We start from the raw sequence: 26,640 nt of genomic DNA on the forward strand, positions 1-26,640 counted from the left end.
AAACAAAAAGGAGAAGTACATAATTGAGCATCTAAAAGTGGCCCCTTCTCAATGGCTAACTTTATCTTCAAAATATTTTATTCCATTTATAAAGCCAATCATCCAACCTACCAAACTTTATCTTCAATATTGTCCATTAACCCAACTTTTTTATGCCTTTAAACATCAAACTCATAAACTCATGAAATGCAATTAATTCCCTTCTTCAACCTCCCCTCTCTCTCTCTCTCTCTCTCTCTCTCTCTCTATATATATATATATAGTCATAATGGATTCAGATCCAAACCCAAATCAAGATCCGAAATGGGAAGGCAGGGTCCAAGCCAAGCTCAGAGGTCCAACAGCAGAAGAAGCATGGTCTCTCTTACAAGGGTTTTGCACCCTTGATAAGTGGGTCCCATCCATCCACACGTGCTACAAACTCGAAGGCCAAGAAGGCCAACCGGGTTGCATCCGCTATTGTGCTGGACCCGTTAACAGATCCGATAACAACCGCACTATCGGATGGTCCAAGGAGAAGCTAACAGCATTTGACCCGTTAATCCGGAGCTATAGCTACGAGATCTTGGAGACCAATAAAGGGTTCGGATCCTATTCGGCGACGATCCGGGTGGTTTCGGATCCGGGTGCTTGCGAGGAGGATAACGGGTGCGGGTTGGAATGGTCCTTTGTGGCGGATCCGATAAGGGGTTGGACCCGAGATGAGTTTGTTGAGTGTTTGGAGAAGATGGCCAATGAGGTTGCAAGAAGGGTTGAAGATCAAGTTAACAAGTGATAATTTAAGAATAATTTTTTAAATTTATTGTCACTAAAATATTTGCATAAAGGGTTGATATTCTAGTGAGAATATGGATTTGAACTTTAGTTAGTTCATATAAGATGGGTGTACTGTGTTTAGAAAATAACTTTACACATTTTACACATCTTTGATATGACTTATCTATTTTAGTTTAAAATAATTATTAATTTTTAATTACTTGTTAATAATGCATGTGTTTCATTTGTATCATCTTGAACCTTCTAAATCTGGTCTTATCATGCAGTAGTTGATAGAATATTATCATTATTATAAAATATTATATTTATAAAAAAACTCAATTTATGTAAATAAATTAAAAAAGGAAGATATTAGAAATATTTTTTATTGAATTTTTAATGTTACTCGAGAATATTGATGGTTTTATTTATTTATTATTTTTTATATGTATGTATAAAAGATGACTAAATATTTGTGAATACAATGTTTGGTTTTAAAACAATATTTAGATATATAATAATATCTTATTTTTCTTTTTAGATATGAAGTTTTTTTTTTTGGCTAATTAAACACTTAAAATTTTAAGATAAAAAATAGTAAAGTAAGGGAAGTGACATGTTTTTCCACTCATAATGAATAAATATTTAAAATTAAAAAAAAAATTCAATCTACTTCAGTGATTTTTCATATTCTCTTTAGTGAAAAGTCCATGGCTATTTTTCTTGTCAAAAATAAATAATTTTATCACCTCCATTGTCACACATGTCTTATTATTTATTTTCATCTGTAATCTCTAACCATAAAACTCAACAATTATGAATAAAAATTTTGACAAGAACACTCCAAAGAGAAACACCAAATTTGGATTCCATGCACCTCATCACTGCTAACAGCATAGAATGGGCTGCCATACTCATTGCATGCACATTCAATTAGTACTTGAAACTTTATAAATTAATTATATTATCAAAATTTCAACATGAACAAATTGAGACAAAAATAGAGTACATGCATATACATGGGAATATGTGACTACGGAGGAGCACTTATCTGACCTTATCCTCTTGATTAGGGGCTAAATTAACTACTTTTATTAAGGATTAATAAATTAATTTAATTATTTAGTGGCATGTGATTGAGGCTAAGGTATGTCCCCTTCCCATATGGACCCATGTATATGTACCTTTGTAATTTGAACATGATTGGCACACACAACTATGCTTGCAAGAAGCATAATGGGATTAGATAATTGCTTCTTGGTCTTGGATTTTCCCATGAGCACATCCACATTATTGTTTTATTTTTATTTATTCATTCATTTTTTTTAACTTAAAGAAATAAAAAGTAAGAAAGTATAATTATATTCCCCAACAAAAGACTAACTTTTTGACATTACTGTGAGGGATGTTGTTAAATAAGATCATATGGACTCTTATTTCTTGACCACAACTAAAGGAAAATGCTAAAAAACAAAAAAAATGAAAAAAATGTGAAATTGTCTTGATTTTTATTTAATTCTATTTTATATACATTGATTATATATATATATATATATATTCAAAATCTTGAATGATTAAAGGGGCACAATTTTTCTCCTATTGCAGAATTGTTGACAACCTATTTTATTTTTATTTATTTTTATATTTGTAAATAAGTTTTAAAAAAATGATGAATTAGTTATTATAGCATAGAATGTAATACTATTATAAAAAAACATATATTGCACACAAACTTGGATTTCCACCCAAAAAAAGGGTCAAGTAGAGATGGTTGTCCATTGCGTATATGCACATATAAACTCTCCATCAATTAGTCAATGTGAGATTAATTTTAAAATAACAATAAAAAAATCTAAACCTCTCTAAATGAATTTGTCTAAATTTTCTAAATAAATTCATGTCAAAACATGACTATTATTACTAATAGGATTAGTAGCGGCTACAATAATAAATTTATCATATTTTTAAAAACCACATAAATTATACATCAAAATTTTAAAATCACATAAAACAAAAAAAAATCACAACATAAACCCATTTGATTTAAGTAATTATTAGAGACACTAACATGAGAAGTGATAATGTTTAAATTCACGTTAAAAAAATTAATTCAAGAATGATGTTACACTCTCTTCACATGTCCATGAGGCGCATTCGAGGCATCAATTAATTTATGTACGCATGCCTCTTGACATGTGCCTCTTGACATGTGCGTGTTTGTTGTATTTGTAAAAAAAAAAAATGCGGGATCATACATATAACATATAAATATTTTCTTAAAACAGAAAAACACAGATTAAAAATAATCTAAAAAGATTTAGAATTAATGTTAGACCCCAAAATAAAAAGCCAAAGAAAATGAAACAAAAAGAGCTTCTTCAAGAGCAAAAAAAAACCACAGAAGCACATCAAACCCCTAATCAATAACAAAGCTACAAAATTAACTCTCCAACTAATAAATTAAATTAAAAAAAACCATACTTCTCTCTAAACCACCTGCTAAAATTCAAGCCCAATCCGGCGATCAATCAAGAACTCATCACCACCTCCGGCAGCCGTCATGGCGGCGGCGCCAGAAATCAGATTCTGTTGTTGTCTCATCTCCTTCTGACGCCGGAGCTCAATAACTTTCCGGTGAGAATTAGAGTGTTTAGAAAGCACGAACGTAGGGCTCGCCGCCGGCCTGTATTCCGGCACCAGTCTGCCGGACTTGTACCTAACTCCACAAGCATTGCACAGCGTCTTCGGCCCCAACGGCCCCGTTCGCCATTGCGGCGTTCTGTCCGTCGAGCAATGCAAGCACTTCCTCCCGTCCGACGCCGCCAAGCTCGGCTTCTCCGGCGTCTCTCTTCTCTTCTTTCCTTGCTTTTTGGTTGCATTTCCGTTATTGTTTGGGACCAAGAGCTCGGACTCACAAGAAGTCGATGTTGATGGTGAGATGACGAGAAGGCTTGAGGACCACGCCGTCGACGCCGCAGCACGAGACCTTTTGCTACGTGCTTTGCCGGGGACTGACGGTTCCGGCAAGAAAATCCCCGGCTCCGGCGTGCCATGGTTGGTGTTCATCCCGTTTGTTTGAGCTTCAGTTTGGACCTTTGTGCCGGAAATTAGATGGAGTTTTTCCAGGTCTTCACTCGAGAACGATTCTTCTACGAAGTTTGATAACCATTCCAGCTCTGCCAACTCTTCGTACTGTCAATCAAATTGTTAACAAAAACCAAAAAAATTTTCGTTTTTTATGGTATTTGGTTTCATGAAAGAGCGTGAATTCATTACTGGTTCACAGAGATCCCCGCAGAGAAAGTTCGGCCATGCGTTGACGTCGCTGGTGAGCTTTGAGTTCGGCCCTCCTGCGTTCGCGGTGGCGACGGTGGAGGATTCCGATGAGTTCACTGGTTCCGCGTCGAACACGTTCTCATCGTCGACTGTGAAGAGCACTTTGTCGTCGTTGTCGTCGTTGGGGAAATCGAGAAGCTCGTCGACGATGAAGTGCTCCTTCACGAGCTTCTCCGGCGAAGATAAACCACCGCTAACGCACTCGCTCTCTTCCATTTCGTTTTGGTTTGAAAACAATGAAAACGAAAACGAAGACCGAGTTTCAATAATTTCCAACTCGTTCCTTCAATTTGGTTCTGTTTACGTTTTCAAGCGAGAATGAAGAACAACTGAAGATGGAGGACAGTTATGTAAATAAAATTAAAGTAAAATTAATAAATGAGCCGCCGGGGAACTGGAGTTGTAATAAAGTTGTACGGCTGTTAAAAAAAGAGATTAAAAATTAAATTATTGAGAAATTAGTGAAAAATCGAAAACTAGAAAACGAGGAAAACTCGGGGAATCAATCCAACCCTTCTCCTTAAGAACCGATCTCCGGGTCGCTATGGCCGTGACTCGTGGAGTTCCCTCCGGATTCTTCTCTTTGTTTTCATTTCTAGGGTTTCTTGTTTTCACTTTGTATGTCGGGAAACGCGTTTCTGGCGTTTTTACTGGAGGTTTGCGTTTTTTTTTAACACTCTTTGCGCCAGCGGTTTTTTACTGTCACGATGCGGAGAGATGAACTGGGATTTATCGGACGGTTGTGATTAGTCCACATTTCACGATGCGGAGAGAGTTAGCCATTGGATCCCGGATTAGTCTACACGTGGCAACATCTCCTGGGGAATAAGTCAGATGCTAGACCGTGTCACCCGGGTTCGGTCTGATGACTCGGTTTCTGGTTCGAAATTATTATTATTATTATTATTATTTTAAAAAAAATTTACTTGCATTGAAAGGAAAGAAAAGGAAAGGAGTTACTAGTGTGCTGCTATTTTCTGAGATCGATATTTTAGCTTTTCTTTATCATATATATATATATATATATATATAAATTATTAGTATATATTATATTGAGACTAATTGATGACACAGTGAGGAGGGGCACGTGAGTGGATGTCAGCAAGCATGTGAGGGTGGTGACACTGCCACGTGCGAAAGGTGGTCAACGATTTCAATGGTTGCGTGTCCGCTCAAGCACGTTTCTCTTCCGCACGTGCGCATCGGAACAATCCACGTCGCGGTCACGAACTGGGGGTGCCACGAAGATGATAATAATCTTTGCATGTTCGCCGATGCTCCAAATTTCTCAAAGCCATCATCGGTGTTTGGTGTTAAGTCAGCACATTGAATTTTCTCTATTTAATTTTAAATTTTATAAAGCTTACTCTGTGGGGGTCTTTAATCATATATATATATATATATATATAAAATATAGATAAATCATGTGTATTAATTAAAAAAAATACAAAAATATATATATATATATATATATAGTAGATATGAAAGAGCAATAATAAATTAAAAATGAAAAACAATAGAATATCCAAGTTAGTTTTTGTACTTTTTCACTATACATTTTTAGTCATTATATTTTAATTTAAGCTTTTTTAATCTCTTAATTCTTTAAATAAATGCAATTAAGTTTTCCAAAACTTTGTACTAATCATAAAAATAATTAATTTTTTTACACAATTCATCCATAATAATAATTATAATGTGCACAATTTTTGAAAAAAATATAGTATTCTTTATCTTTTGTATGAACCATATTATATATGAACAATAAAAGTTATTAATTGAGCATGTTCAAATGAGTAGATGAGGGATTTAATTGTATTTATTTAAAGAGTAGAAAAAAATTAAAAAAAGCTTGAATTAAAGTAGGAGGACTAAAAAAATATAATAAAAAAATATGAGAACTAATCTAGATATTTAAAAAAAAAATTATAAATTATAAATTTATTGGAGGAAAGCCTAAAACAGCTACTTTTAATTATACATTTTATTATTCAAGAGTGTCATCGATTCACGCAAATACAATAATAATTGCAGAAAGGAAGTGCATCTGATCCCCATACTAAATTGGGTGTTTCTCAGTGACCAACTGGTACAGTCTTTGAACACTTACTAATTGGGGAGATATTGAGAGTAATGCTATTTTATAAAAAATATATTGATAGAAGAATTTAAATAAATAAATTCATGTAATTTATGGCTAGTAATATAAAACCGGTTAACCCGTTAACCCGGATCCACTTGAGATCTGGGTTTTAAACCCGTTAGCCCGAATCCGCGAAGAGGGTTTTTCTGAAACTCTTTTGGGGTTTCTCTTTTCACTGCTTTCGGTTTTCAGCGAAGATAATGTTTCCTCCTCGCCGGAGTTCGTCGGAGCAGCCCTCGAGAAGTGTACGTCTTCTTCTTCTTCTCCGTTGAGCTTTTCTATTTCTTTGTTTCTATTGTGAATCCATGGTTTGCGTTGTAGGATTTCATATTTTGTCTAACATTGATCTCTTTCTTTCCCTTTCTCGCTCTCCCGTCGCCAGAGAGAGGAGCCATGGCTCGCCCGTGGTCTCAAGCCGGAGAATTTTGTTCCGGGACTCGTAATCGGATTCCTTATGGGCCTGTTCCTTGACATTTCGGCGTCCTATCGAGGTCACAGTTTGAAAGGTAGAACGCTGTCCAAGCAGCTGAAGACAGCTTCAGATGGCGGCGGTGAGGAGCTTAAGATGGTACCCTTCTTTTCATTGCTCCTCATGTTTCCATCTTTTTTGGTCCTCGTCTCAAACTATTCTGTGCAGGTGTTAGTAGTTAGACAAGATCTCAAGATGGGAGCTGGCAAAATTGCTTCTCAATGTGCTCGTAAGATCCATTAGTTACTGAAAAGATCTTTTTTTTTCCTCATTCCTATGACATGAACTTTGTTTTTATCATTTTTATATCCATGCTTTGTGTAATTTGGGAATGTTGTTGGTTATGATCTTTTAGTTATTTGTAATGTGGTTTATTTTGATGTTGCAGATGCCGCCACAGGCATGTATGCAGATTTGTTGCAAAGGTGCTAACTTTTCTCTAATAGCATTTGATGTCTGTTGCTTAATGCTATTTCTATGTTTATGATGTGTAGTTTTCCAGTTAGCATTAATGCATCTACAAAGATATATAGACATCCTGTCATCTAACCTTTCTAGCGGAATATTTTGTGACGGAAAGCAACTCATTGATTATACTCTCAAGTTCACTTGAAAATGAATAACAACACTATCCAACGAGAAAGAAATGATCTGGATTAATATATAGCTCACCCAGGTCAGATAGAATGTCATTGCAGTCCTTAGAAAATCGATACACTAGTTGAGTTATCAAGTTGTTGGAAACTTGAAGCAAACAATTGAGAAAATTGTACTTTATTATTGCATTGCTTATAATTTTATTTTTGAGTTGAAATCATTTGTTTAAAGTTCAAACCTATAAAGAACAGCTTGAGTAGCGATACTTTGACTCTTTCCCTCTGCTTGTCCTGCACTCTAGCTGCTAACCAAATATTTCAAGAAAAAATTAGCCACATAAGATAACTATTGTAGACCAACCTATATTCCTTGGTTCACAGGATCACAAGCTACTCAGGTGAACTTATTTCTCGATGTTCTCCATTTCTCTTTTATGGGCTGCTTTTTGGATGGTAATTATGATAAGTCCCTATGTGCTGATTATGTTTTTTTATTACAGCCAGCGATCTTTGTTGAGACAGTGGGAAAATAGTGGTCAAGCAAAAATAGTTCTCTCTTGCAAAAATCAACAGGAAATGTTAGTAAGGCATCTTATTTTCTTTTCTTTCACTTTATCTAAAGTTTTAGAAGTAAATAGAATATTATTCATAATTTTTTCTGAGGTTTCCTTTCATGTGCCCTTGCTAGGAATAAGCTGAAGGAAGCAGCTGATCGGTGTGGTCTCCCTACATTTGTTGTAGCTGATGCAGGGCGCACGCAGGTTCTTGATTACTGTTTAAAATTTGAATGCCATATGGCACTACCTGCCTATTCTTGCACCTGTTTGATTCTTTAACAAGCTAACATCATCAATCTTCATGTCTTTTGCACCGATGTCAATGTCATGCCTGACTTTTGTTCTGTGTTGTTGGTTTTCCTTAGTGGATTCATTTTCATATTTAATTACAGCTTAAGCAACAATTTTTTTCCCGGTCCATATTCTGATGCTATGATTAATGCTTGTTGATGAATGTAGTTTCATATGATCAGTTCTGATGCACCCTTCTTTAACACCATTACTTTTGGTTTTCCAGACACCTTAGGTTCTACTTCATGTGGCACTTCATGCTATTTGATATTTAATAATAGCCTGTTCAAAATCTTATGTTAAGTACATTTTCCACAGATTCTAGCTGGTTCAAGGACAGTTCTTGCTATCGGGCCAGGTATCTGTCTTGGATGTATATATTTTTGTCCCATTTATGCCCTCATTTTGTGTGCATTGTATTGGGAAGGCCTAACTTGTAACACTTTGTCAGTTAACTATGTATGCTAATGACAGATTCTAGTTTTATTTAACTACCTTAATAATAACAGAAAGTGTAATAGTATTTTTTTATGTACGGCGGGAAGGACATGTCTCTTCAGTGAGGCACAGTCCATGAGCATTGTTATCTCATAGGTGATAGTGCAACATTTTAATTGCTTTGGTCAACATTTTAAGTGCTCTCATTTTCATATGACCTACATCTCATCACCAATTGTTAATGTATTATTGGTGTTAAGACATGACAAACTACAGAAATAATAGATGGGAATAGATACTTGTACCATGCCAAACTTGTTTTTCTTATCTTGTTGCTACCCATCTGAGACTGAGGTAAGAACGAGAGAAGTATTTGCTACACAAGAACCCAAGGTGGGGGTGAACTTTAGAAGGCTAAGATATCCATACTGTACCCAACTAGGGCATCTGTACTTCATTACCTCCCAACCAGAAGCCTGTGAGCACCACAACTTAAATTTGCCCTTCCTGCCATCATGTTGTCAAATTTTCTAAGAGCAAGCAATTACTCTAGAATACCTCATCTTAAAAATGGGATTGTTGACGAAGATGTAATGATGTCAGTAGTAATGACAGCAAACATTTTGTTCCCACAATATCAACTGTCATTAATTGATTGCCCAAAAGTTTCTTTAGATACTCAAGAAGATAACATTATTTGGTCTAGAAAGATGTCTAGAAAAGATACTTTCTTTTCTGCTTGGTTGTTCATTGAACAAAATCCTATTTTTAATTATCAACTGACTGATAATTTCAAGCACTTTAGAAGGACACATCCCAATTGTCTAAATGTGATGTTTCTGCATTTATTATCGATTTCTTCTTGTGAGGGTTTTTAAAGAACAGCTAATTCATTAAATATCTCCTAGCAGGGCGAAAGAGTCTTATTGACTCCGTCACCGGAAAATTGCGCCTTCTTTAACAATAGTGGTGAGAACACTGTTTTGCCCCTCTTAATGCAATCTGTCTTGCCATGATCAAAGGATTTTTCTGCTTACACTCTCTATTTATGTTTGCTTGTGCCATGTGGAAGATAAGGAGTGCTTGTCCAGGAAATATAAAATCTTCTTTATCTAATGCTGCAAGCATGATGAAGAAGATAAAAACAAAATTGGTGAAAACTTAAATGGTGAAAAAGGCAATGCTAATTGCTAATTGAAAGATGCAAACCAATGGCATCAAAAGATTCATGTCCAAGATTGTTCTACATCTGATGAAGAGTCAAACAAGTTTGATGAGAGACACTTTTGCAAGCAGAGGTTGAGACCTTGGCTCTAATTTCAGTGTAATAGTCTCCATGTTTGAACTAATTATTGTGTTCTTCTTTGGATCCAAAGACAAATAGAGCTTGTTATTATAATTTTGCCAACGTGTCTTGCTAGTGTTTGTTTAACCAGGTTTCAAGGAGCTGGTGGAGAAGTCCGTGACACCATAAGTGATGGAGAGTGCCTACCAAATCCCTTGGCAGTACTTTATTATGTTTATAGAGTTTATCATGCCCCTTGCTCTGCACCTGTTTGTTTGTAAGTTTAGGCTATAGTCCAACATAGGTGACATTTAGTTGCTTGTGTGTGCTTTTGTTGGGACTAGAGCTTCAAACTCTTGACTAACATAAGCTTCCAACAAGTCACAGGTTTTAACTTTGTTTTTCCTTGTGAAATTTGTGCTCTATGTGGATTCTTGTGTGACTTGTGAAAATTGTCCTCTTCTGACTAGTGTATGACCTCTTCTTCTCCCTCTTATTCTTTTATTCCACAATCAATACTTTTTTTTTTTTTAAAAAAAAGAGAAAACTAATCTTCCAGAATCATTACCTATTTATTTATCACTTTGAACTGTTGAAGTTTGGAGGATGATAATTGTTTTTGTTTTTTGTTTTTGTTTTTTTTTCATGTGAGAGGTTAAGGTATTAATTTTCTGGCACAACATTTGTGAAGGTTGGTGATTTGTTCATGTTATTAAAAAGAAAACTTTCATGTATTTTGATATATGACTTTATCTTATTTTAATGGTTTTGGTTTAAATAATTATTACGTTAAAATGCTTTCATCTAATATATCATGTTTGTTTTCTCTTGACATCATAATTTAATTTGAACAACTAAATTTCATAAAAGGGTCAATAAGAATCTCTGTTTTTGGGAAAATGTAAGAAAAACCATGGAGTAAATATAAATTTTATTTTTATTAATATATTTTAAAAATTACTATCTACAAAATTATCATGTAATATTTTTTTTACAAACATAATAAATTTATATATAGTCATGGCAGGACATTTACACAGATCTAAAATTTGATCTTCAAATCATGATTTGGGCTAATATTATTGGGTTATGAATTTTTTTTAACATCATGTAATAATTAAAATGTCATATGTAATGATACAATGAAAAAGTTTTTTTTTAATTTTTTTTATTTACTAGTGAAATTTGATCGCTTTTCTCATATATATATATATATATATAATCATAGTTTTTTTTTTTAATGAATTTTGTCTGCTTAGCTGTTGATATTAAAAAAAATATATAATAAATAATTAATTAAACTACTAAAATATTTTTCTACAAAAATATTGCTCAGCTAGATTCCACAAGCACCACTGCATCATTTCCGGTGCCTGCTTCTGTCCATGCAATCACGCGCACTGACAAAATCCAACCGCTTCGATTTCGCCACGTGTACATCCAGACAAGACATTTTCATCACCACCCCCAACACACCTCCTCCCTCCTTTTTAGTCTCCATCCACGGCGACGTCCATCAAGGTTTCGGCGATGGACGGCAAGACGGCGCCGGCGGAGATGGGCATCCAGATGCCGGGGACGAAGCAGGCGGACACTGTCACGATGAGTGGGCCACTCATGCCGAGGGCAGCGTTCTCCGATGATGAATTCGCGGAGCCGAGAAATGACGGGGTTTGCGGTGAGGGTGGCGTGCTTGGCGTCATCGCTGGTGTCGCTCTGTCTCATGGTCACGGCGGAGCAGCACGGCGAGATCGAACTCTACGGCCTCCGGCTCCCGCTCCACTCCAAGTGGTCCTTCTCCGACTCTCTAGAGTACGAGAATGCCCTTTTTTTTTTTGCCTTTTGTTTGAGGGAATGCTGTCGTTCTGCTGATCTTCATGAGTTGCAGGTACTTGGTGGGGATATCTGCGGCCGTGGCGGCGCATTCAGTGCTGCAGCTAGCGCTGAGCGGAAGGAGGATGCTGAAGATGGTGCCTGTGATCCCTTCTCGTAGCCACGCTTGGGCTTTGTTCGCTGGAGATCAGGTATTTCAAGCTTAGAACCCAAAGTTCATGATCTCAGACAGATTGGTTTCCTTAAAAAACCTTCACTTTTTGTTCCGATGTTGAAACAGTGCTAATCTTTTTCACATATTTTCTTGCTATTTAGACTCTGTAGTCAATCGATGATCTTCAGATTAGGTCCGTTTTTTAATTAGTTTGCTCATTAATTTGTCTATGAAGTATCAACATTCCCATTTTGTTCCAGTGTTGAAAGAATGCTTTTTTTGCTGTATAGTCTCTGTAGTTAATCAATGATCTTCAGGTTAGTTCCATTCTTGAATTAGTATGCTGATTAATGGTCTATCAAACTATAAACCTTTCCATTCTGCCCCAGTGTTGGAAGAATACTTTTTTTTTTGCTATATGGACTCTATAGTTAATCAATGATCTTCAGAGTAGGTCCATTCTTGAATTAGTATGCTCATTAATGGTCTATCAAGTATAAACCTTTCCATTTAGTTCCAATGTTGAAAAAATGCTTTTTTTGCTATATAGACTTTACAGTTAATCAATGATATTGACATTAGGTTCATCCTTGAATTAGTATGCTCATTAATGGTCTATCAAGTATAAACCATTCCATTTTGTTCCAATGTTGAAAGAATAGTTGTAAATTTTATTCAATGATCTCATAGTAGTCTCATTCTTGAAGTAGTTTCCTCCATTTTAATTCTTCCTGGTGGAATCAAACTCCTCAAATACACATCTTTGTGTTGAACAATGTCATATGATGCTTCAAGTATATAGCTCCATTTTGTGTATGTTATTATTATAGAGATTTGAAGGACTTACACAAGATGCAGGTGTTTGCATATGCGATGATGAGCGCGGGCTCAGCTGCAACAGGGGTGACAAACCTGAACCGAACTGGGATACGGCATTCAGCCCTCCCAGACTTCTGCAAACCCCTTCATCGTTTCTGTGATCGAATGGCAATCTCCCTCACCTTCGCCTTTATCAGTTGCCTGTTTCTAGCCGTCTCTGCTGTTATTGATGTGCTTTGGTTGTCAAACTACTGAATTTCTTCAGCTTGTTTCTTTATATAGAAAACAGTCTTTCATGTAGCCTGGTTTTGTCTATCTGATGTAATGTGGCAACTTCTGTGAATGGTTGGTGTTTATTTCTGTCTCACATAGAGTTGTTTACGGTGAAATCTGGCAATTCTTTTGGGTCAAGATCATTACAGAAATTAAATAGATTTAGAAAATTTAAAAATTAAAAGAATCAAGGATAAAGCTCATGTTTTGCAAGGAGGAAAAGCAATCATGTGTTGCAACGAGGAAATTCACCAGTGGAGATTTACAGGTACCAATTCTTGGCTTTTCATTTGAAAACAACAGGCTTGTCCAAGTGTTCCTTGAATGGTGAGAGGTCTCTGCTGGTTTACACAAAGTATTGCATTCAAAGGTATTTCATTGAATCTGGGTAGATTTACCCTTTTTGTGTTTGTGTTGAAGTTAAGCTATCATGGGAAGCATTCAAAGAACATTTAATTTTGGTACCTGGACTGATTCTGGTGAATTTATTCTAGCAGTGATCTCTTGTTGTCTAATGGCAGAGGAGGGCTATAGAATTGGGACTGCACCAAATGGTATCCTTATATATATATATATGTATATTGTTATATATAGTTATTCAATGGTAGGTAGAGAAAATCATTCATCATATTCATATTAAGACAGCTATTTCAGAGTGATGAGAAGATCACCATGCTTGTATAATAATAGATAGGTGAGGTAAGGAGGACAATTCTATTCATCTTGTGGAGGAATCAAAAATAGACAAATTACATACTCCTTCCAAGGCTAGTCTGCCAAATACGAGAGAGTAAATATCAATCAAACTACCAGATTTTTGCAGGATTCATTTGTGCTATCAATGTGTATCCAGGTCTGTCATGCGAAGGCAGGAAAATCAATTGACCTGCAATGAATAGCCTTGGTTGCTTGTGAACTTGGCATATGCTGCAGTCTTTATTTAATGATGATGATGATTAGGTAACTGCTGGGCAAACATGATTGGTAACTTTGTTTTAGATAATTTTTTTTATATAAAGGTCGCAAGTGCGACCTATAAAATGTCAAGTACGGCTCCATTTAAAAAAAAAAAAACAAAATGTCGACGTGTAGATAAAGAGACAAATACATACCATTAGTTATAATGGTTTAACAATCACTTAAAAATTAATTTATCTGATCAGATATCTTAAATCTTATTGTATATGTATTTATAAAATATTTCAGGAACTAAATTGAATTAATAAATCTTTTGTTACGCAATCTTCAGGTTGATCCTATATTCGACTCTGGGTCGATCTATTCATTATAGTTGTTTTTTTTATAAACTTAAATAAATTTAAATATAATTCTAATTTTTTTCTTTAAATAAATACATAATCAAATAAATAAGTATCATGTTTTGTTTTTCTTGATCTCAAGTCTTATCCCCAAGTGCTAAACACTGAGAGCATTGAAGAACATCATGTCGCGCAAGGTCGTGCAAATCGCCGCCGGAGAAGCGCACACTCTTGCACTTGCAGGTACTAAGCTTGTCATCCTTAGTGTTACTAAGCTCTTCATTAGGGCAAATCAGTGAAACAGCTTTCTGGGCGTTCACAGGAGATGGAAGCGTGCTCTCGTGGGGGAGAGGTACCTTCGGCCGTCTGGGAACCGGGAAAGAACACGACGAGCACTCACCCGTCCGTGTCTACTTCCCTGATGCCTCTTCCCCGGAGAAGACGAGCGATCCGAGTGTTCATTCAGGGAATAGTGACAGTTCTCGACCCTTGTGTGTAGGGATCGCTGCGGGCGCTTACCACAGCCTTGCTTTACAAGGTATTGCGTTCTTGATCGCTAGAAACTGCGAAATTTTAGCCACCATTGAAAAAGATTGAATTTTGGCACCAACTTTGTTGATTATATTTCTTGTTCTTCAATGGCAGATGATGGGTCTGTTTGGTCATGGGGCTACAATACTTGTATCCTTTTATATACAGTTACATAATGATATATATATTAGAGAAAAAAAAATCATCATAGAAGTATACTGCATTGAATCCTTGACCTTGGTATGGATGGCCAGCTTGGCCATAGCGAGGTGGAGAACGTATCTCTTCCTTGTTTAGTGGAGCACTTTCAGCAATTGAAATCAACTGGTGTGAAGGTTAGTGTAACAAATGCAAGTACATAAATTTCATTCAATTTCTCAGAACACTGTAGGATTTATATGTATGATATGTATGCAGGTTTGTTCTGTGAAGGCAGGAGCAATGTCATCATTTGCAATTGATAATCTTGGTGGATTGTGGACGTGGGGTAATTGTCCTCAGCCAAGCAATGATGAAGACGAGGGATTCTGCTTCTTGAGTTATCCTTCCCCTATGCCTGTAGTGGATTTTTATGGCCGCTCTGTTGTGAAGGTGGCATGCGGAAATGAACATGTTGTGGCTTTGGTAACTGCAGGGGAAGTACACACTGGAGGTGGTGATGATCTGCTTTGTTATTCTTGGGGTAACAACAATCATGGACAATTGGGATTGGGTGATACTATAAGCAGAAGTAAGCCAGAAATTATCAATGTGTTCAACCAGGAATGTCCGTGGTCGGTGTTTGACATCTCTTGTGGAGCCTTTCATACTGCATTGCTTACGCATCGAAAGTCCGGTGGTGGTCAGCATGCTCATTGCATGTGCTGGACATTTGGTCTTGGAGAAAATGGGCAACTCGGTCATGGAACTACTGCAAATGAATGTTTACCGAGAGCTGTTAAGGGATTGCCTGAGGATGCAGTTTTGGTTTCTCTTGATTGTGGACTGTTCCACACTAGTGTTGTATCTTCAGCTGGTGATGTGTGGTCTTGGGGAATGGAGAAAGGTCTTGGGTTATGTCCGGATGCTAGTTTTACAGGTGATGATGCCGGGGATGCATTGTCTCCTATAAGAATGCATTGTGCTGAGGGAGTGAAGCAGGTTGCATGTGGTGCTGCCCATACACTTGTTGTTGCTGATGATGGGCATAAGCTTTGGGCTTGGGGTAGAGGACGGAGCGGTGTGCTGGGACATGGGAAGACAACAGATAGTTTCATGCCGTTTCCTGTGTTATGGCCACGTCCTGATGAAGACTTCAAGGAGAACAACATGGATGCTCAGAATGAAAAAACAAAGCCTAGTAATCAGGAAGCTGGAAAACTAGCTAATACTAGTGAGGAAATTGAATTCCTCCGATCAAAACTGACACTTATGGAGCGGTATGCATCACTGCTCCATGTTTCAATTTTCAGAAAACAGTTGGATGATCGGAACCTTCCTCAATCTCTTCGAGGCTCTGGTGTGTTTGATATTGGAAAGGAGTTGGAGACTATATTAGAGTCAGCAGATGACGATGAGCTTGCTAGAATGCAGATGTTTTATAGAAACATGCTTGCCAGTGTGAAAGACAAGCTGCTGAAGAGACGAGTGCAGGAGATGGTTAAAGAGAGTCTTAAATCTTTATCTGCAGGGAGTCATTCATATACAAGACCGTGAGTTACTGATGTGAGGCCTGCTTATTTTATCAATAAGGTATTCCCTATGAGTGTTGTATAATAATAATTTCCCCAGGCTTCTTCATAAGCTGTGATGTTGTGGGTTTATGCCTCTATGAAAAATAATAATAATAATAATAATAATAATAATAATAATAATAATAATAATAATAATAATAATGGCCTAAAGGTCCTTTCTAACTTTTGAAGTATTCGTTTGTTTTGAATTAAAGATTATAAAAATGTCAATTTTAACCTGTAATATAAAGTTGTTTTGTTAGTTCGTAATACCAAAATAACATGATTAAAATTTTAAGGCTGTAATCAATCAGTGATCTTCAAATTAGGTCCATTCTTCAATTGGCATTCTCATTAATGGTCTATCAAGTATAAACCTTTCCATTTTGTTGCAATGTTGAAAGAATGCTTATTGGTTTTATTCAATGATCTTATATCAAACTAATTCTTGAATTAGTTTCCTCCATTTTAATTCTTTCTGGTGGAATTAAGCTCGTACGATACACATCTTTTTGTTGAAGAATGCCTCTTGAGTGTAAGTATATAGCTCCATTCTGTGTATGTTATGATTGCAGAAATGTGAAAGGGCTTACACAAGTTGCAGGTGTTTGCATACGCAGTGATATAAGTGCAGGCTCGGCTGCAGCAGGGGTGACAAACCTGAACCGAACTGGGATATGGCATTCAGCCCTCGCAGACTTCTGCAAACCCCTTCATCATTTCTGTGATCGAATGGCAGTATCCCTCACCTTCGCCTTTCTCAGTTGTCTGTTTCTAGCCATCTCTACTATTCTTGATGTGCTTTGGCTGTCAATACTTCAGCTTGTGTCTTTATAATGACAATAGTCGGTCATGTAGCATGGTTGTGTCCATCTGATGTAATGTAGTAACTTCTTCTGTGAATGGTGAAGAATATTGGTGTTTATTTATGCCACGCATACAGTGACTTGTGGTGAGATATGCCGGTTCTTTGTTTTTTTTCAGGTCTATATTATTCATAGAAATTATATAAATTTGCTAATAATTGTTTGGTCTATTGGCACTGGGTCTCCAGTATAAAGCATTCGTTTTGCTGTGAAGATGAGTTCGAATCCTATTTTGTGCTATCTTGACACTTAACTTAGTCCATTGTTTAAAAAAAGAAAAGCATCATGTTCTTTAGTTTTTTTCTTCAAAGTTAAGCATCATGTTTTTGATCCTAGTTCTTATTGCCAACTGCAGGACACTGAACCCTGAAGCACATCATGTCGTGCAGAGTCAAGCAAATCGCCGCCGGAGAAGCTCACACACTTGCACTCTCAGGTACTAAGCTTGTGATCCGTGTGTTACTAAGCTTTTGATTTGGGCAAATCAATGAAACAGCTTCTGGTCGTTCACAGAAGATGGAAGTGTGTTCTCTTGGGGGAGAGGCACCTTCGGCCGTCTGGGAACCCGGGAAAGAGCACGATGAGCACTCCACCGTCCATGTCTACTTCCCTGATGCCTCTTCCCAGAAGAAAACGAGCGATTTATGTGTTTCTTCAGGGAAAAGTGACAGTTCTCGACCCTTGTTTGTAGAGATTTCTGCTGGCGCTTACCACAGCCTTGCTTTACAAGGTATTGCGTTCTTGTTATGATCTCTAACAACTGCTAAAGTTTAGCCACCATTGAAAAAGATTGAATTTTGGTACCACCTTTGTTGATTATATTTCTTGTTCTTTTATGGAAGTTGATGGATCTGTCTGGTCATGGGGCTACAATGCTTGTATCCTTTTATATACAGTTACATGATGATATATATAGATATAGTTTTAAAAAATATTCATCATAGAAGTATACTGCATTGAATCCTTGATGTTGGTATGGATGGCCAGCTTGGCCATCTCTCGGTGGAGAACGCATCCCTTGTTTAGTACAGCACTTTCAGCAATTGAAATCAACTGGTTTGAAGGTCAGCGTAACAAATACAAGTACATAAACTTAATTCAATTTTTGAGAACTTTGTAGGATTTATTTGGGTGATATGTATATAAGTTCATAAAGTGAATGCGGGAGCAATGTCATCGTTTGCAATTGATACTCGTGGTGGATTGTGGATGTGGGGTAGTTGTCCTCAGCCAAGCAACGCTGAAGATGAGGGATTCGGCTTCTTGAGATGTCTTTCTCCTAGGCCTGTAATGTATTTTCATGGCCGTGATGTTGTGCAGGTGGCATGTGGAAATGAACATGTTGTGGCTTTGGTACAGGACTGGCCTTTGCATGAGACTGATCCACTTTGTGTTTTTTTTTTTTGGAAGAGGAGCGGAGTGAACTCACTGAGATCCGGGGAACGCAGCATGCCTTGCGAACAAGTGGGGACGGGCCCACGCCTACGTGGCACTGAACCATACGTACTACAATTACTATTCACAACTCCCAAAAATGTGCCATCAGCCGAGAATCGAACTCCCACCACTCGGTGAGAGCTCTATCGGCGATCTGTGTACCAATAGACCCGAAGGTCGTTGGCACTGATCCACTTTGTTATTCTTTGAGTAGCAACAATCATGGACAATTGGGATTGGGCCATATTATAAGCAGAAGTAAGCCGGAAATTATCAGATTGTTCGACCAGAAATATCAGAGTTGGGTGTTCGACATCTCTTGTGGAGCTTTTCATACTGCATTGCTTGCGGAGAGAATGCCACGTGACAAGTGCTGGACATTTGGTCTTGAAGACAATGGGCAGCTTGGTCATGGAACTACTATGAATGAATGTTTTCCAAGAGCCGTCAAGGGATTGCCTGAGGATTTGCGTTCTGTTGATTGTGGGCTGTTCCACACAAGTGTTGCAGCTGCATATGGTAATGTGTGGTCATGGGGAATGGAGAGAGGTCTTGGGTTATGTCCTGATGCTAGTTTACAAGGAGATGATGCCGGGGATGCATTGTCTCCTATAAGAATGCATCACGCTGATGTAGTGACGAAGGTTGCATGTGGTGCTGCCCATACAGTTGTAGTTGCCAATAATGGGGATGAGGTTTGGGCTTGGGGTAGAGGCCGGAGTGGCGTGCTGGGACATGGTATGACGACTGATAGTTTTACGCCGATTCCTGTGTTATGGCCACCTCCTGATAAAGACGAAAAGGAGAACAACATGGTTGCTGAGAATGCAAGAACCGAGCCTCAAAATCGGGAAGCCGGAAAACTAACTGGTACTAGTGAGGAAATTGAATTCCTCCTATCAAAACTGATGCTTGTGGAGCGGTATGCAGCATTGCCGCATGTTTTAATTTTCGGAAAACAGTTGGATGATCAGAACCTTCCTCAATATCTTCAAGGCTCTTCTGGCGTGTATGATATTGGAAAGGAATTGGAGACTCTATTAGAGTCAGCCGACGACGATGAGCTTGCTGGAATGGAGATGTTTTATAGTAACATGCTTGCCAGTGTGAAAGACAAGCTGTTGAAGAGACGAGTGCAGGAGATGGTTAAAGAGACTCTCAAATCTCCATCTGCAGGGGAGTCATTCATATACAAGACCATGAGTTAATGATCATGTGAACCCTGCTTCTTTATCAACAAAATATCCCCTATTGAGTGTTACAGGATAATAATTCCGGAAGAAAAATAATGGCTTAAAGGTACTTGCGTTAGTTTTGAACTTAAAATATATATATATATATATATGAGAACTGTTCATGAACATGATTTAAAGTTTTGAGGGTCGTTAATGCTTTCACATAGAAAGAACATAAGCTATCATAATGATAAATACAGAAGATATCTTGTGTCTGTAATTCTCAATCGTTTACCAGAAGGACTGCATAAATGGTAAAGAATATTCACAACTCATTTCTTTCACTCTTTTAAACACATACAATATAGCTAGTGATAAGAAATAGAATTAAAACAAAAGAAATAAAAGAAACTGCTCAAACATTGAGACAAAACAAACCCAAAGAACGCATCTAAGACTTGGAACGGGGGGTAACAACATCTATGTCAAGATAAACCAAGGCTGCAGATAATATCAAGGATACTCTTCTATCTTTTTCTTCCATCAGACATCACAACAACCACACAGCAAACTCTGATACCGAAGATCACGTCAAGCGCATCAGTTATGTAAAAATCACCAGGGGTCAACTACACAAAGGCTCGCATCAAGATGAGTTTTCATGTCAAGAGTGATGCTTACACATGGTGGATTCTCAAGACCAATAAAGCTCTGCGGAGCACCCTGATGATCTGAGTTACTATTTTTGTATAGATACACAAACATATAAGAAAGCCCTACAGCTTTTTCGGAAGGTTGTATGTTTTCTTCAGGAATTTGGATGCAGTGTCATCATTTCTGTGGCATAGAACATGGAGAATCGTACTGGCTTCGTTGGGATTCCATTGCCCGGAAGTCGGAGGTAGAGGAAACCTGGATTTGGCAGCAGCACCATAGGTCTCTAAGATGATATGCTTGAATCGCTCAACAAGGCCTTCAGTATCAGCACGGAAAAGCGGTAGCACATTCTTTACTTGGGCTGAAGCCTTCTCAACTAATTCCCTTGGCAACCCATCGCCATCAGCCAAGTAGAGCTCTCTAAGAAACATGAAATCTTCCTCTAATTTCTGTGAATCTTGCCGAGAGAATGCTCGAGATGGGCCACCAGCAAGGATAACTAGCAAAAACCCATCAAATGAGGCTTTCATCATCGCTGTTATAACGCGACTTCGCACCCTATCGTGCACGGTAGTGGATATCATTTCCAACATTGGTTCCAGTTCCCTTAGCAGAGGTTCTATTCTTGAAGAAGCAATCTCTCCATAATACAATCCGTCCCACAAAACGTGGCTTAGATCATGAAATATCACCTTATACGCTGTAGATTCACAGAGTTGTTGGATTCCTTCTTGACAAGCTGCTAGAGTGAGCTCAAAGTTGATATCCAATCCATTTGAAATGTCAGCATGAGCAGACTCAACATTCCTTAAGCAAGTTATTATCTTCTTCTCCAAGTTCTCCAACTCTATTCTGATATGATGTATGGTATTCATGCGCACACATAGCTGTGGTACACCGAACAGATCATTTCCGTTTGTTGTCCCTACCTGCGACTTCTTTTTCGGTACATTTTGTGACTTATCCTTTTTCTTCCATAATTTGGAACCAATCTCACACCGTGTCAATGGAGGTAATGCAGGAACATAGGTATTTCGATTCCCTAATTATAAAGGCAATAGTTAGAACTTACTGTGAATGAAGAAGAACATACATTTGAAGCTTACCACATCCAGCCTTTGCCTTCAAAACATAATGTTGCAAACTTCTATCAAGCCCAATAAGCAATTCTGGAAGTAAGGCTGGATGAGTTGGTATAGGCAGCTGGAAAAATGCATCTAATGTCTCATCAATCATCCTCAGAACTTCAACAGCTGATGGAGCAAAATTTTCCTTATTTGCTTTTGGGTTCCAACTCTGTAGAAAAATGAATTAAAAGTATTAGGAAGTAAGAGGTGCATAGAATGGCAAGAAAAAATAGAAATTGAAACACACAGGTTAACTAAAAATCAGCAAGATAGTCTAGCACTAATTGGTAGCCCTGGCAACTAACACCAGGAATAAGAGTGTTATATACAAAGGGTAACCTTAAGATGCTCATCAAATTGATAAATAACAACCAAACTATTGAGTTTAGTTGGAATGCTATATCTATTGATCCATAATATGCATGTATTTTGGATTTCGTAATATGCATTTCTAGATAAACACAGGAAGGTTCAAATGGATGCCATGAGCATATTTATGGCGTGGTGCATCAATATATGGACATCTAACATTTAAGCATGCTGTACATGACATAAAGAAGAGAGAAGCTAAATGATTAGCAAAATCAAACCTCTTGTTGTAAATTCCTGTCGACCCACTCCTTTAGTCTATCCACCCTGGTTTTTATCCATGACTTCACAAGATTGGCAATAGCAGAATCTGCCTCATATGGAGGCATTTCACGAATAATTGCCTTGCCGCCATCATCACTGTCAACAGAATCTTCAACAGCAATCAGCACAAGTTTTTTCTCTAACTTGTCTGCAGCTTTAAGTACTTGAACGGAATCTGGTGTGAGCTCCATGACACCGGAGATGAACTGCTTTAGCTCATTCCCGTAACAAGCATGAAGAGTAGCCACAGCAACCCCAGCAGCTAAAGGATGCCATTTTTTCAGTATTGGACTGAAAACCTCTTTTTCCTTGCTTGCTAAATCATCAATGTCCGTTGCAAGGATGGAAAGAATGGGAGCAATTGTTTGAGATCTAGATGAACGCCTGCTCAAGTCTACTTTTTCCATCCTCTGTCACAAGATAACATCAAAGCAAATAACCAGGTCAAAATATAGCTAATTTGCTAGGGAGATCAATAACACAAGCTCATGGAGAACCAATTTGCTCAAGTAAAATCCAATGCTTTTAGCTACCCAACAAACTAAAGAAATATTGTATTAGTTTATGTGTATGCACCAAGTGCAGACTATGTAGTAGATTGAACACTTGGCATTAGATATTTTTACCCATACTTTAAAGGCAGATAAACATCATCAGTTCAACCTCAATAGAAGTCTTTTTTTCTTTTTCTTTTTTGTAGAATGAGGATCAACTATGTTGTTACTTGTTTTGACAACAGATATATGATGACTAGAATCACAAACAAACATATCATCTTGCAACACCTGATTGGCCTTACCTGAGCAAAAGCAGTGCGAAGTGATGATCTAATGTAGGTTTCAATCCTGGTTCGAGCAACATCCACTTCTTCCCTTCTCTTCCGACGGTACTCTTGAGAGATATCTTCCACTAAGATCTTCGCAGCTGATACCCCTAAGGAGACAATACTCTGCATGGAATCAATGTTACTAGGATTAAATGTATCATGGTATGCAAGAAGTCTCTTCTCTGCCCACCCCATTATTGAGCTCAGAGTTGGACTCAGTATCTTTACATATGCAGGATCTTTTGTTGCTTTAGCATCCTTTGCAACTTCTATTAATTGGTTATCAGCAGCAAATAGCAGATCAGTGTCTACTTGACCAGTTGTAACAAAACGGTGAAACAAAACCCACAAAAAACAAAGATTGTGCAGCATCTGGTTTATTCCTAGGATTATCCAGGTCTTTTTGATCAATTCAGTTACTTCATCAATTTCTTCAATAATGGATCCCTCTTCTCCACTAACAAAGCAAGCTTCTAACAGTCTCTGGTACAAATGTAAATTGAGAGGATTCCCATCAGCCCAGTGGCAGATATCAGCAGACCCATCAAAAGATCTGCACGCTAGAGACATAATGGCGCTTCGTAAGACTTGCATAGACTCGGAATTCTTTCCAGTTTCCAATGGTCTTTCTGAGGCTCCACGTAAGACTTGCCGAAGTCTTTGTGAAGCATCTCCCCTATCGAGAGGAATATGAGGATATACCAGTAACCCAGCCTCAAGAACTTTTAAATTTCTATTTCGCCATGCTTCATATTCTTGCGGGTCAAGGAAATCTGATGCTTTGAATTGTTGTAATAACTCCAAAGGCAAAACCATGGATTCTACACGCTTTCCGAGCTATTTGCACAAAACAAAAAAGAAGACAAGGAGTTTACAATTACATTTGCCAAAACTTATGTTTTCATTTCTCAAAGAGCTGCTAGAAATTAAGGAAATACTTGCAAAAGGAGTTGCACGAAGGAAAGAAAATACCATCACCCAGGCCTGTGGTTCATGAACTATAATGTTTTTGATGATTCAAAAACCAACAATAGAAGCAATTAGAACTTAGAAGGTGACCCAGAAAAACTCTGAAAAACACAATCCTAACGAACAACATGCACTGATTCCTATGGAGAAAACTATCAAATAGTGCCCCTATAATAACAGTGGCGCCCTGAACTGATAAACCACATTTATACAGATGAGTCCACCAGTTTACAGTTGTAAACCAAAGATATTAGCAAAACTGATGTTGACTTCAATTAAGCCAATCAAAGGATGTTCTTTACCAGTTTAATCTCTAAGGATAATCTTAAAGCAGTAAGAACTTCCAGACCACCAATTGATCATGGTCCATTATCAACCAAAATAATGAAAAATGGATTGAAAGCAGTGAGCATTTAGTATAAAATTCATGGAATTACATTAGAAGAAAAGCTCAAAACCACGCACAGAAGTAGCACTGAACACAAAGCTTACGCAAAACAAGAAGAAATGAACTCAAACCCGCAATAAACCCTGAATCCAATAAAAAAAAAATCAGCCACTAATTTGAGGCACAATGACAAATATAAAGGCAAAAGATATTTTAACAATAACAACAAACGAAAACCAATTTGTTGGAAAAGAAAGCAAAATTAGAACAAAATAAAGCCAATACCTGCCCGGCGGCGATCCTGAGCAACCCACGCCGGATCCGCGAGTCCGTCTGCTCCGAAACCCTCATCTGAACCCTCATAAGCTCCCCGATCGTAGCCGGCCTCTTCGGCGCTTTCGAAGGGCTTCCCTCCTTCCCGGGGCTCTTCTTCGACGGCTTTAACCCCAAAGCCTTCTTCATCTTGCTCGCCGCTGTGGACGTTAGCGACCGCTGCAGTGACGGCGATGTCGTCAACGACGGCGACGGAGAAGGCGAGCGATCGGTGCGCTCGGACTGCGGAATGTAGGTAAGCGGCTTAGAGCTAGTGGAACGGCAAGCGGAGACAAAGATCTCATAAGCAGTCTCACGGAGCTCCGGATCTGATAATCCACAACCAAGTTCACCAAAAGGAGACGCCAAGTCCGGCGGTGCAGCAGCTACGGCGGAGGCCGAGAAACGGTGCGATCCGCCACCGGATTCCCGGCGAGAAGCAACTGCGCCTCCCCCAAAGAGATGCGCCATTCTTGAGAGAGAGGAGAGAGAGAGAGAAGGAGATGAAAGAGCCCTTCTTGAAGATCTCTTCTCAACGCCTTCTTCTCTGTTTCTCTGGAGAGAACGAAAGCAAGCGCGTCGGAGGAGTGGAATAAGAGCAAAGAGATGGAGAAAAGTGAGGGTTTTGAGGAAAGGTTGAGAGAGAGAGAGAGAGAGAGAGAGAGAGGAAGGAAGAAGAAGCAAAGGGGTTGATATTTTTACACTGTTATTTTAGTGTTGAGTTGAACTGGATGAGAGCTTTGGTGTCATTGATTGTTGCGGTAGTGGGTGGGAATGTAAAAAAAATGGGAGTGAGAATATATTGGGAGGAGATAAAGGAGAGAAATGGGAAAGGGACAACAAAGAAAGCAATGGATGGGATGAGATCTCAGTGTGGGATTTTTTTTTTCTTTATTTTTCCTTTATTTTTTTTTCTTTTTATTATTTTGATGGTGGTTGAGTTGGTGGGGGTGTCTAAAAATGGTTGAGGAAAAATGTTTTAAAAAAAAAAGAGGTTAAAAGTAGAATTTTAACCGTTTATGAATTAGATTTCTTAAGACAATGAAACTTTGCTTATAATCAAGAATGGAATAAGAAGAAAAAATGAAAGGGATTTGATGATTTTTTTTTTTACTTTTTTATTCTTTCAAAAATTTAAACAAGTGCTCATATAAAAAAGTTAAAATTTTAACTCATATAATTTTATTTTATTTTATTTTTTTTTATAAAAACAGAAATATTTTGCACACATAAATTAATATTTTAACACATTTGTATTATTATTATGAGACTTAGTGTTAATATACCAAAAGATGTTGTCCTCTGATTCCAATTTTTATCTCACATATGAAATTATTTTGGCCATATATTCAGACTCATACAACACCTGAGTACCTTAGCTAAGGTGTGGATCTCTAAAAATTCAGCTTTAAAAAACCTACTTTCAAGTACTTGAAAACTTTTGTTGGGAGTGTTTGGTTAAAACGAAATAATTGCATTTTAAAATTTTTGTTTTTCCTTCATTTTATCTATCCTAATGTGGAAAGTTGAGAGTTCGAATCTCTCCTTACGCATGATGAATAGTATAAATAGTGTTTTACCCATTTTATAAAAGAACAAAAAATAAAAACAACAAATTCGATCATATGTTTTTCTCTAAGTAGAAAAAAATCAAGCTGGACAACTCAGTCTCTGCTATAAAAATAAAATCTCAATATTTTTGGCTTTCTTATGAATGATTTTGAGAAAATGATGACTAATACCAGACTTGGTTAAAGATGCTCAGACACTAAACCTAACAGTGTGCCACCTAAGATGA

General features: G+C 37.6%; 8 protein-coding genes across 17 annotated transcripts; 6 read left to right on the top strand and 2 right to left on the bottom strand.

Moving 5' to 3' along the window:
• The first annotated feature begins 257 nt into the window (after nt 1-257).
• On the top strand, nt 258-880 carry LOC120251803 (lachrymatory-factor synthase). Its single transcript, XM_039260457.1, has one exon. It carries the CDS (start codon nt 269-271, stop codon nt 773-775), a length of 507 nt encoding a protein of 168 aa, XP_039116391.1. The 5' UTR covers nt 258-268; the 3' UTR covers nt 776-880.
• A 2,338-nt stretch (nt 881-3,218) lies between these two features.
• Nucleotides 3,219-4,647, bottom strand: LOC120251801 (GATA transcription factor 9). Its single transcript, XM_039260454.1, has 2 exons — nt 4,033-4,647; nt 3,219-3,948 (listed from the first exon to the last, which is right to left on the bottom strand). The coding sequence occupies exons 1-2, from the start codon at nt 4,306-4,308 to the stop codon at nt 3,256-3,258; spliced, it is 969 nt and encodes a 322-aa protein (XP_039116388.1). The 5' UTR covers nt 4,309-4,647; the 3' UTR covers nt 3,219-3,255.
• A 1,746-nt stretch (nt 4,648-6,393) lies between these two features.
• On the top strand, nt 6,394-10,359 carry LOC120251802 (peptidyl-tRNA hydrolase 2, mitochondrial). 4 transcript variants are annotated; one of them, XR_005533491.1, is made up of 10 exons: nt 6,394-6,480; nt 6,618-6,803; nt 6,873-6,933; nt 7,093-7,129; nt 7,801-7,878; nt 7,989-8,061; nt 8,467-8,506; nt 9,495-9,555; nt 9,659-9,910; nt 10,008-10,359. XR_005533491.1 is itself a non-coding variant. In XM_039260455.1 (9 exons), the coding sequence occupies exons 1-8, from the start codon at nt 6,436-6,438 to the stop codon at nt 9,545-9,547; spliced, it is 573 nt and encodes a 190-aa protein (XP_039116389.1). In that variant the 5' UTR covers nt 6,394-6,435; the 3' UTR covers nt 9,548-9,555; nt 9,659-10,359. The 4 variants fall into 4 exon arrangements, 2 of the variants coding, with proteins under 2 accessions (XP_039116389.1, XP_039116390.1); XR_005533492.1 differs by having other exon boundaries at nt 10,023-10,358; XM_039260455.1 differs by having other exon boundaries at nt 9,659-10,359.
• Nucleotides 10,360-11,237: 878 nt separating this feature from the next.
• Nucleotides 11,238-13,044, top strand: LOC120251161 (CASP-like protein 3A1). The gene is given in 4 exon segments (XM_039259699.1): nt 11,238-11,490; nt 11,492-11,683; nt 11,760-11,895; nt 12,717-13,044. Coding segments are annotated over 4 exon segments (633 nt in total). The 5' UTR covers nt 11,238-11,401; the 3' UTR covers nt 12,933-13,044.
• Nucleotides 13,045-14,344: 1,300 nt separating this feature from the next.
• On the top strand, nt 14,345-17,174 carry LOC120251507 (ultraviolet-B receptor UVR8-like). 7 transcript variants are annotated; one of them, XM_039260041.1, is made up of 6 exons: nt 14,345-14,452; nt 14,532-14,747; nt 14,855-14,890; nt 14,987-15,075; nt 15,158-16,471; nt 17,057-17,174. In XM_039260041.1, exons 1-5 carry the CDS (start codon nt 14,395-14,397, stop codon nt 16,433-16,435), a joined length of 1,677 nt encoding a protein of 558 aa, XP_039115975.1. In that variant the 5' UTR covers nt 14,345-14,394; the 3' UTR covers nt 16,436-16,471; nt 17,057-17,174. The 7 variants fall into 7 exon arrangements, with proteins under 7 accessions (XP_039115975.1, XP_039115973.1, XP_039115976.1 ...); XM_039260039.1 differs by having other exon boundaries at nt 17,028-17,164; XM_039260042.1 differs by having other exon boundaries at nt 17,073-17,157.
• On the top strand, nt 17,158-18,757 carry LOC120251508. Its single transcript, XM_039260047.1, has 5 exons — nt 17,158-17,187; nt 17,674-17,754; nt 17,832-18,048; nt 18,161-18,196; nt 18,306-18,757. The coding sequence occupies exons 3-5, from the start codon at nt 17,835-17,837 to the stop codon at nt 18,407-18,409; spliced, it is 354 nt and encodes a 117-aa protein (XP_039115981.1). The 5' UTR covers nt 17,158-17,187; nt 17,674-17,754; nt 17,832-17,834; the 3' UTR covers nt 18,410-18,757.
• Nucleotides 18,489-20,401, top strand: LOC120251430 (ultraviolet-B receptor UVR8-like). Its single transcript, XM_039259951.1, has 2 exons — nt 18,489-18,682; nt 18,865-20,401. The coding sequence occupies exons 1-2, from the start codon at nt 18,489-18,491 to the stop codon at nt 19,961-19,963; spliced, it is 1,293 nt and encodes a 430-aa protein (XP_039115885.1). The 3' UTR covers nt 19,964-20,401.
• LOC120251506 (protein unc-13 homolog) lies at nt 20,243-25,497 on the bottom strand. Its single transcript, XM_039260038.1, has 5 exons — nt 24,816-25,497; nt 23,147-24,010; nt 22,305-22,757; nt 21,694-21,883; nt 20,243-21,629 (listed from the first exon to the last, which is right to left on the bottom strand). The coding sequence occupies exons 1-5, from the start codon at nt 25,311-25,313 to the stop codon at nt 20,707-20,709; spliced, it is 2,928 nt and encodes a 975-aa protein (XP_039115972.1). The 5' UTR covers nt 25,314-25,497; the 3' UTR covers nt 20,243-20,706.
• Nucleotides 25,498-26,640: the final 1,143 nt, after the last annotated feature.

This window comes from Dioscorea cayenensis, chromosome 20, assembly GCF_009730915.1.
Source record: "Dioscorea cayenensis subsp. rotundata cultivar TDr96_F1 chromosome 20, TDr96_F1_v2_PseudoChromosome.rev07_lg8_w22 25.fasta, whole genome shotgun sequence".
Classification (NCBI taxonomy): domain Eukaryota; kingdom Viridiplantae; phylum Streptophyta; class Magnoliopsida; order Dioscoreales; family Dioscoreaceae; genus Dioscorea; species Dioscorea cayenensis.

Bases quoted from the DNA above. Each gene is read 5' to 3' on its own strand.
- LOC120251508 (XM_039260047.1), top strand. From the start codon at position 17,835: ATGGAAGTGTGTTCTCTTGGGGGAGAGGCACCTTCGGCCGTCTGGGAA. The intron at 18,049-18,160 runs GTATTGCGTTCT...CTTTTATGGAAG, and splicing joins CCACAGCCTTGCTTTACAAG to TTGATGGATCTGTCTGGTCA. The intron at 18,197-18,305 runs GTATCCTTTTAT...ATGGATGGCCAG, and splicing joins GTCATGGGGCTACAATGCTT to CTTGGCCATCTCTCGGTGGA.
- LOC120251507 (XM_039260041.1), top strand. From the start codon at position 14,395: ATGTCGCGCAAGGTCGTGCAAATCGCCGCCGGAGAAGCGCACACTCTT. The intron at 14,748-14,854 runs GTATTGCGTTCT...CTTCAATGGCAG, and splicing joins CCACAGCCTTGCTTTACAAG to ATGATGGGTCTGTTTGGTCA. The intron at 15,076-15,157 runs GTTAGTGTAACA...ATATGTATGCAG, and splicing joins TGAAATCAACTGGTGTGAAG to GTTTGTTCTGTGAAGGCAGG.
- LOC120251506 (XM_039260038.1), bottom strand. From the start codon at position 25,313: ATGGCGCATCTCTTTGGGGGAGGCGCAGTTGCTTCTCGCCGGGAATCC. The intron at 21,884-22,304 runs GTTTGATTTTGC...ATTTTTCTACAG, and splicing joins ACAGGAATTTACAACAAGAG to AGTTGGAACCCAAAAGCAAA. The intron at 21,630-21,693 runs GTAAGCTTCAAA...CTTTATAATTAG, and splicing joins GAAGGCAAAGGCTGGATGTG to GGAATCGAAATACCTATGTT.
- LOC120251803 (XM_039260457.1), top strand. From the start codon at position 269: ATGGATTCAGATCCAAACCCAAATCAAGATCCGAAATGGGAAGGCAGG.
- LOC120251802 (XM_039260455.1), top strand. From the start codon at position 6,436: ATGTTTCCTCCTCGCCGGAGTTCGTCGGAGCAGCCCTCGAGAAGT. The intron at 6,804-6,872 runs GTACCCTTCTTT...TATTCTGTGCAG, and splicing joins GCGGTGAGGAGCTTAAGATG to GTGTTAGTAGTTAGACAAGA. The intron at 8,062-8,466 runs GTTCTTGATTAC...CATTTTCCACAG, and splicing joins CTGATGCAGGGCGCACGCAG to ATTCTAGCTGGTTCAAGGAC.
- LOC120251801 (XM_039260454.1), bottom strand. From the start codon at position 4,308: ATGGAAGAGAGCGAGTGCGTTAGCGGTGGTTTATCTTCGCCGGAGAAG. The intron at 3,949-4,032 runs GTAATGAATTCA...TTTGATTGACAG, and splicing joins GCGGGGATCTCTGTGAACCA to TACGAAGAGTTGGCAGAGCT.
- LOC120251430 (XM_039259951.1), top strand. From the start codon at position 18,489: ATGTCATCGTTTGCAATTGATACTCGTGGTGGATTGTGGATGTGGGGT. The intron at 18,683-18,864 runs GCCTTTGCATGA...ATGTGCCATCAG, and splicing joins GTGGCTTTGGTACAGGACTG to CCGAGAATCGAACTCCCACC.